Here is a 9,350-nt window from a genome sequence, read left to right as displayed (position 1 = left end):
ACATATCGATAATTACCTTAAACGTGAATGGATTAAATGCTCCAACCAAAAGACACAGGCTTGCTGAATGGATACCAAAACAAGACCCATCTATATGCTGTCTACAAGAGACCCACTTCAGACCTAGGGACACATACAGACTGAAAGTGAGGGGATGGTAAAAGATATTCCATACAAATGGAAATCAAAAGGAAGCTGGAATAGCAATACTCACATCAGATAAAATAGACTTTAAAATGAAGAATGTTACAAGAGACAAGGAAGGACACTACATAATGATCAAGGAATCAATCCAAGAAGATATAACAATTATAAATATATATGCACCCAACATAGGGGCACCTCAATATATAAGGCAACTGCTAACAGCTCTAAAAGAGGAAATTGACAGTAACACAATAATAGTGGGGGCCTTTAACACCTCACTTACACCAATGGACAGATCATCCAAAATGAAAATAAATAAGGAAACAGAAGCTTTAAATGACACAATAGATCAGGTAGATTTAATTGATATTTATAGGACATTCCATCCAAAAACAGCAGATTACACTTTCTTCTCAAGTGTGCACGGAACATTCTCCAGGATAGATCACATCTTGGGTCACAAATCAAGCCTCAGTAAATTTAAGAAAATTGAAATCATATCAAGCATCTTTTCTGACCACAACACTATGAGATTAGAAATGAATTGCAGGGAAAAGAACGTAAAAAACACAAACACATGGAGGCTAAACAATACATTACTAAACAACCAAGAGATCACTGAAGAAATCAAAGAGGAAATCAAAAAATACCTAGAGACAAATGACAATGAAAACACGACGATCCAAAACCTATGGGATGCAGCAAAAGCAGTTCTAACAGGGAAGTTTATAGCTATACAAGCCTACCTCAAGAAACAAGGAAAGTATCAAACAATCTAACCTTACACCTAAAGGAACTAGAGAAAGAAGAACAAACAAATCCCAGAGTTAGCAGAAGGAAAGAAATCATAAAGATCAGAGCAGAAATAAATGAAATAGAAACAAGAAAACAATAGCAAAGATCAATAAAATTAAAGCTGGTTGTTTGAGAAGATAAACAAAATTGATAAACCATTATCCAGACTCATCGAGAAAAAGAGGGAGAGGACTCAAATCCAGAAAATTAGGAATGAAAAAGGAGACGTGACAACAGACACCTTAGAAATACAAAGCATCCTAAGAGACTACGACAAGCAACTCTATGCCAATAAAATGGAAAACCTGGAAGAAATGGACAAATTCTTAGAAAGGTATAACCTTCCAAGACTGAACCAGGAAGAAATAGAAAATATGAACAGACCAATCACAAGTAAGGAAATTGAAACTGTGATTAAAAATCTTCCAACAAACAAAAGCCCAGGACCAGATGGCTTCACAGGTGAATTCTATCAAACGTTTAGAGAAGAGCTAACACCCATCCTTCTCAAACTCTTCCAAAAAATTGCAGAGGAAGGAACACTCCCCAACTCATTCTATGAGGCCACCATCACCCTGATACCAAAACCAGACAAAGATACTACAAAAAAAGAAAATTACAGACCAATATCACTGATGAATATAGATGCAAAAATCCTCAACAAACTACTAGCAAACAGAATCCAACAACACATTAAAAGGATCATACACCATGATCAAGTGGGATTTATCCCAGGGATGCAAGGATTCTTCAATATACGCAAATCAATCAATGTGATAAACCATATTAACAAATTAAAGAAGAAAAACCATATGATCATCTCAATAGATGCAGAAAAAGCTTTTGACAAAATTCAACACCCATTTATGCTAAAAACTCTCCAGAAAGTGGGCATAGAGGGAACCTACCTCAACATAATAAAGGCCATATATGACAAACCCACAGCAAACATCATTCTCAATGGTGAAAAACTGAAAGCAATTCTTCTAAGATCAGGAACAAGACAAGGATGTCCACTCTCACCACTGTTATTCAACATAGTTTTGTTAGTCCTAGCCATGGCAATCAGAGAAGAAAAAGAAATAAAAGGAATACAAATTGGAAAAGAAGAAGCAAAGCTGTCACTGATGGCAGATGACGTGATGCTATACATAGAGAATCCTAAAGATACCAACAGAAAACTACTAGAGCTAATCAATGAATTTGGTAAAGTTGCAGGATACAGAATTAATGCACATAAATCTCTTGCATTCCTATACACTAATGATGAAAAATCTGAAAGAGAAATTAAGGAAACACTCCCATTTACCATTGCCACAAAAAGAATAAAATACCTAGAAATAAACCTACCTAGGGAGACAAAAGACCTGTATACAGAAAACTCTAAGACCATGATGAAAGAAATTAAAGATGATACCAACAGATGGCGAGATATACCATGTTCTTTTTTTTTTTTTTTTTTATACCATGTTCTTGGTTGGAAGAATCAATATTGTGAAAATGAGTATACTACCCAAAGCAATCTACAGATTCAATGCAATCCCTATCAAACTACCAATGGCATTTTTTACGGAACTAGAACTAAAAATGTTAAAATTTGTATGGAGACACAAAAGACCCCGAATAGCCAAAGCAATCTTGAGGGGAAAAAACGGAGCTGGAGGAATCAGACTCCTTGACTTTAGACTATACTACAAAGTTACAGTAATCAAGACACTATGGTACTGGCACAAAAACAGAAATACAGATCAATGGAACAAGATAGAAAGCCCAGAGATAAACCCACACACATACGGTCACCTTATCTTTGATAAAGGAGGCAAGGATATACAGTGGAGAAAAGACAGTCTCTTCAATAAATGGTGCTGGGAAAACTGGACAGCTACATGTAAAAGAATGAAATTAGAACACTCCCTAACACCATATACAAAAATAAACTCATAATGGAGTAGAGACCTAAATGTAAGACCGGATACTATAAAACTCTTAGAGGAAAACATAGGAAGAACACCCTTTGACATAAATCACAGCAAGATATTTTTTGATCCACCTCCTAGACTAATGAAAATAAAAACAAAAACAAATGGGACCTAATGGAACTTCAAAGCTTTTGCACAGCAAAGGAAACCATAAAGAAGACAAAAAGAGAACCCTCAGAATGGGAGAAAATATTTGCAAACGAATCAACGGACAAAGGATTAATCTCCAAAATATATAAACAGCTCATGCAGCTCAATATCAAAAAAACAAAGAACCCAATCCAAAAATGGGCAGAAGACCTAAATAGACATTTCTCCTCAGAAGATATATAGATTGCCAACAAACACATGAAAAGATGGTCACCATGACCAATCATTAGAGAAATGCAAATCAAAACTACAATGAGGTATCTCCTCACACCAGTTAGAATGGGCTTCATCAGAAAATCTACAAACAACAAATGCTGGAGAGGGTGTGGAGAAAAGGGAACCCTCTTGCACTCTTGGCGGGAATGTAAATTGATACAGCCACTATGGAGAACAGTATGGAGGTTCCTTAAAAAACTAAAAATAGAATTACCATATGATCCAGCAATCCCACTACTGGGCATATACCCAGACAAAACCATAATTCAAAAAGATACATGCACCCCAATATTCATTGCAGCACTATTTACAATAGCCAGGTCATGGAAGCAACCTAAATGCCCATCAACAGACGAATGGATGAAGAAGATGTGGTACATATATACAGTGGAATATTACTCAGCCATAAAAAGGAATGAAATTGGGCCATTTGTTGAGACGTGGATGGATCTAGAGACTGTCATACAGAGTGAAGTAAGTCAGAAAGAGAAAAACAAACACTGTATGCTAACACATATATATGGAATCTAGAAAAAAAATGATTATGAAGAACCTAGGGGCAAGACGAGAATAAAGACACAGACCTACTAGAGAATGGAGTTGAGGACACGGGGAGGGGAAAGGGTAAGCTGGGACAAAGTGAGAGAGTGGTAGTGTATATATGGCCATATATACACTACCAAATGTGAAATAGATAACTAGTGGGAAGCAGTCACATAGCACAGGGAGATCAGCTCCGTGCTTTGTGACCAGCTAGAAGGGTGGGATAGGGAGGGTGGGAGGGAGGGAGATGCAAGAGGGAAGAGATATGGGGATATATGTATACGTATAACTGATTCACTTCGTTATAAAGCAGAAACTAACACACCATTGTAAAGCAATTATACTCCAATAAAAACGTTAAAAAAAAAAAAGAGCAAGTACGTGTCCCTGATTACTAATGAAATTGAGCATCTTTTCATATGTTAAGGGCTTGTGTTTTCTTTTGTGAAATTCCTATTCATTTGTTTCCTGTGGATTAACCAAGATGGCGGAGTAGAAGGACGTGCTCTCACTCCCTCTTGCGAGAGCACCAGAATCACAACTGGCTGCTGGACAATCATTGACAGGAAGACCCTGGACTTCACCAAGGAGGATACCCCACGTCCAAGGACAGAGGAGAAGCCACAGTGAGACGGTAGGAGGGGCACAATCAGAGTAAAATCAAACCCCATAACTGCTGGGTGGGTGACTCACAGACTGGCGAACACTTATACCACAGAAGTCCACCCACTGGAGTAAAGGTTCTGAGCCCCACGTCAGGCTTCCCAACCTGGGGGTCAGGCAACGGGAGGAGGAATTCCTAGAGAATCAGACTTTGAAGCCTAGTGGGAATTGGATTGCAGGACTTTGACGGGACTGGGGGAAACAGAGACCCCACTCTTGGAGGGCACACACAAAGTAATGTGTGCATCAGGACCCAGGGGAAGGAGCAGTGAGCCTGGGGGAGACTGAACCAGACCTACCTGCTGGTGTTGGGGGGTCTCCTGCAGAGGCGAGTGGTGGCTCTGTTTCACCGTGGGGATAAGGACACTGGCAGCAGAGGTTCTGGGAAGTTCTCCTTGGCGTGAGCCCTCCCAGAGTCTGCCATTAACCCCACCAAAGAGCACGGGTAGGCTCCAGTGTTGGGTTGCCTCAGGCAAAACAGCCAACAGGGAGGGAACCCAGCCCCACCCATCAACAGTCAAGTGGATTAAGGTTTTACTGAGCTCTGACCGCCACAGCAACAGGGAGGGAACCCAGCCCCACCCATCAACAGTCAAGTGGATTAAGGTTTTACTGAGCTCTGACCGCCACAGCAACAGTCTGCTCTACCCACCACCAGAGCCTCCCATCAAGCCTCTTAGATAGCCTCAACCACCAGAGGGCAGACAACAGAAGCAAGAAAAACTATAATCCTGCAGCCTGTGGACCAAAAACCACAGTTACAGAAAGATAGAGAAGATGAAAAGGCAGAGGGCTATGTACCAGATGAAGGAACAAGAAAAAACCCCAGAAAAACAACTAAATGAAGTGGAGATAGGCAACCTTCCAGAAAAAGAATTCAGAATAATGATAGTGAAGATGATCCAGGACCTTGGAATAAGAATGGAGGCAAAGATTGAGAAGATCCAAGAAATGATTAACAAAGACCTAGAAGAATTAAAGAACAAACAAACAGAGATGACCAATACAATAACTGAAATGAAAACTACACTAGAAGGAATCAATAGCAGAATAACTGAGGCAGAAGAACGGATAAGTGACCTGGAAGACAGAATGATGGAATTCACTGCTGCGGAACAGACTAAAGAAAAAAGAATGAAAAGAAATGAAGACAGCCTAAGAGACCTCTGGGACAACATTAAACGCAACAACATTCGCATTATAGGGGTCCCAGAAGGAGAAGAGAGAGAGAAAGGACCAGAGAAAATATTTGAAGAGATTATAGTCGAAAACTTCCCTAACATGGGAAAGGAAATAGCCACCCAAGTCCAGGACGCGCAGAGAGTCCCATACAGGATAAACCCAAGGAGAAACACGCCGAGACACATAGTAATCAAAGTGGCAAAAATTAAAGACAAAGAAAAATTATTGAAAGCAGCAAGGGAAAAACGACATTTGTTTCCTGTTTTTCAGCTAGCTAGCTTTTCCTTTTTTATTCATAGGAGTTCTCTATATGTTTTATTTTTTAAAAAATATTTTATTTATTTATTTTGGCTGCACTGGGTATTAGTTGCCTCGTGTGGGATCTTTTAGTTGTGGCATGTGGGATCTACTTCCCTGACCAGGGATTGAACCTGGGCCCCCTGCATTGGAAGCATGGCGTCTTAACCGCTGGACCACCAGGGAAGTCCCCTCTGTATGTTTTAGATACTAATAATTTACTAACTAAATGCATTGCAAATACCTTCTTGATGACAAATTGGATATGGGAGGCAAGGGAGAAGAAGGAGTGTAGAATTACTCCCAGAATTCTCGTTTGGGGAACTGACTGGCTGATGGTGCTATTAAAGTAGGATATAGAATAGAGGAGGAGAAATAGATCTGGGGGAGAGAGGAATTAATTTAAGACATTTTGGAGTTTGGTGTTTCCGTGGGATGTTGAGTTGCAAATGTCTCATAGAAAGTTGGCTCTAAGGATCTGAAGCTCAGGCCAAGCTCTGTTATGCCACAGAAGTGCTGGAGGACTCCTGTATGATGGGCCTTCCAGGAGAATATACTTGGAAGGAATATGGTAATTCTCAAACTCATTTGTCCTCTACCCATCCTTACTTCTTCTCTAGGCTATGGATTCTCCAATCTAAGCTTTTTAGGAAATAAATGTCCCAAATGACCCACCAGACACTTCATCTTAGTTATAATTACTTTATTATGTTTTGGTCTCTAAACAGTTAAATAATCTTTCTTAATATTTCTAGGAGAGAACATTACTTTTATTTTGAAAAGCATTCAGCATATTTGTCTTACATAACATGCAGAACATGTATCTAAATTTTAAAATTTCTCCCATTGCAGTACTTAATTACACAAGTTATTATATAAACACTGAAAACAATATAAGAAACATATACATCTAAGAATTCTACTTTGTGTAGTCTTTGACTAAATAATACTATTTTCACATACATTTCCAGATATTTCTAGCTGCTTCTGTGTATTTGGAATTATGTATATAACACCCGGAAGAATATGGGCCCCTTGGAGGGATGGCAGTAGAAGCCCATGGAGTAAAGATCTTTCTTTAAAAGGCAGATTGTATTATTGCTTTGAATACCTTTTAGTTATTTGAGATTCTAAGATCCCTGATAAGCCCAGAGGGGGAAGACCCCTTCATAACCCCCTTTAGAAGATAGAAAAGGTGAGGAAGCTGTCAGTAGCAGGGCTAGGGCTTGGCACACTCATTAAGAATGTAGCGCCTCAGCGTAGCTTATAGTATAGTGCCAGGGCAGAGTTACTACCAAACAGCTCAGGACGATGAGCCATCCACCGCCCTACAGGAGCAGTAGCAGCTAATTTGGTGACTGTGGTTGGTCACCTTTTAGGAGAACTGCAATCCGCGGACAATTAGACTTGACATATACTGTGTGTAGGGAAGTGACGGCAGAGGTAGCTTCTCTGTGGTCCATCCTTATCGGTAGTGCAGTGATTATGCCTCTTTCTGTGTTTGAGATCTTCTGGACCTGTAAGAAGAGAAGGAGAGTGTAAATGACTCTGACTTCAGTCTGAATTCTGCTTGGAACATGCTGAATTCATAGATAATCCTAAGTCTTCAGGTGAAGTGTGTAGTGAGCTTTCCTGCTGCTACGCAATGATTGTGGGTTACACGGGATGCTTTTTTAAGGCCAGGAAAAGCTTGGGGGAAATTTGGCATCTTTGCTTGGATAGTTATAGCTCTGCTTTAAGGTTAAAGTGACCTATTGACACTTCTAGACAGTAATCAGGGTAACTTGTTACCACACAAGATGACACCTCAGTATATAAATAGACGGAGGTAGTGGAAGCATGGTGGTAACACCGTTTTAAGCCAAGAATTCCACAGGAATGCCTTATGCAGATATTTCTAACTTCCCAAGATCGACATTTCTTAAAGAGCAGTCCTTCTGCAAGCAATAGCAAACCTACCTGTTCTTGCTAATTGCTTTCAGTAAATTCTTGATGGTCTTAGACTCTGGATTAAGACATCTTTTCTCCCCGTTCTTTTTCATTGTGGCACTTTAGAAGTAAACAGGAGTGAAAATATTTAAAACAATATTAGGCTAATAAAACAGATGGAATATACAGTTTTAAAGTCAGACATTTAGGTTTCACTTTAGATGTTTCCCTTTGCTGTACAGAAGTCTTAGAATCATCACAAACCCCTTACTGATTTTTGTAATCATCATCATGTATTTAGTTGTATGATTACAACCAGGGAAGTAATCATTAGGTGGGATTTTACTCACATGATCTCAACACGTGGGCAAGATTGACTTGCAGGAATCACTTCAAGTTTTTCTAAGGACCTTGGATTAACAGGTCGATCACTGATCTTGATGCACGTACAGCGTGTAGTCCTAGAGAGAGGTATTTCTGCAGGAAAAGAGACAGGTACAGCAGACGACGTTAGCGCAGTTTTCATTTTAGGCATTTAATGTGGATTGGGTAGTACTTAGCTGAACCTGTACCTCTGTGTAATCACATAGTCAATCTGTGATCATACAGCTCTGTATGATTAATTAGTTGATTCTCTGAAAGAATGGAATTGCAACTTGTTGATTGTAAGATCATACCCTTGAGCCCAGATCATACAGTTACTTAAGTTAACTAAGGAGATACCTGTCTCATCCTCTTTCTCCTCCTTCCCTCACATTTTCTCTGTCTGTCCCTCTTCCTCTTCCACTCCCACCTTCCTCCTTCTCTCTTTCTTTTTTTCCACTTGCTTCCCTGACTATAAACTCTGACCAGAAGGAATCTCTGCTCATTTACCCTTCATTTAAAAGGCAGGCTGTAAAACTTTTGCAAATACATTATTTCTGCACTTAAAGAGTTTATACCCGGTCCTATTTCTGATCTTACAAATTAAATATCCCTTGATGTTCCTCACCTTGAGTTCCTCTCAGAGTCAGAAGGATAAGGCAGAAAATAAGAACAACACTTTGGTTCATGGTGCTGCAACTGAAGGTTCTTCTGTAGTAGGCTCAGACTGCCTGAACAGTTGAAGAGTGTCTCCGAAAATGTCGGGCTAGGTTGCAGTATTTATTTGCAAAGGCACTTTCCCTCTCTAACTCTGATTGGATAACATTACAGTTGACTTGGGAAAATCTGTGTCTGTTCCTTGGGGAAGTCCCATGTTGCAGAATCAAAGATATTATTTGTATTTATTGTGGCTTCTGAGTTATGGAATTTCCCTCCACCTCCTTTGTTTCAATAAGAGTGAGCTAGGTTTCACTTTCTAAATCATGAACTATTTCTTGAAAACCATAACTTTACTGCAAATATAAATACTTTTTAAAAAAATGGAACTTGGAGTCTCATCTTGCACTTCCTGAAAAATGCAAATGT

The 9,350-nt window shown here is 39.5% G+C and overlaps 1 protein-coding gene and 1 non-coding gene across 2 annotated transcripts; both read right to left on the bottom strand.

The window, feature by feature from the left end:
• Positions 1 to 6,085: 6,085 nt before the first annotated feature.
• Positions 6,086 to 6,158, bottom strand: TRNAW-CCA (transfer RNA tryptophan (anticodon CCA)). The gene has a single exon. It is a non-coding gene; the product is annotated as a tRNA-Trp (tRNA).
• A 608-nt stretch (positions 6,159 to 6,766) lies between these two features.
• Positions 6,767 to 9,005, bottom strand: CXCL10 (C-X-C motif chemokine ligand 10). Its single transcript, XM_059924026.1, has 4 exons — positions 8,893 to 9,005; positions 8,252 to 8,378; positions 7,932 to 8,021; positions 6,767 to 7,489 (listed from the first exon to the last, which is right to left on the bottom strand). The coding sequence occupies exons 1-4, from the start codon at positions 8,951 to 8,953 to the stop codon at positions 7,456 to 7,458; spliced, it is 312 nt and encodes a 103-aa protein (XP_059780009.1). The 5' UTR covers positions 8,954 to 9,005; the 3' UTR covers positions 6,767 to 7,455.
• Between the last annotated feature and the right edge of the window lie 345 nt (positions 9,006 to 9,350).

Source organism: Balaenoptera ricei, chromosome 5 (assembly GCF_028023285.1).
Source record: "Balaenoptera ricei isolate mBalRic1 chromosome 5, mBalRic1.hap2, whole genome shotgun sequence".
Classification (NCBI taxonomy): domain Eukaryota; kingdom Metazoa; phylum Chordata; class Mammalia; order Artiodactyla; family Balaenopteridae; genus Balaenoptera; species Balaenoptera ricei.
The sequence above is the reverse complement of the archived record's forward strand: the minus strand, read 5'-3'. Positions and strand labels throughout refer to the sequence as shown.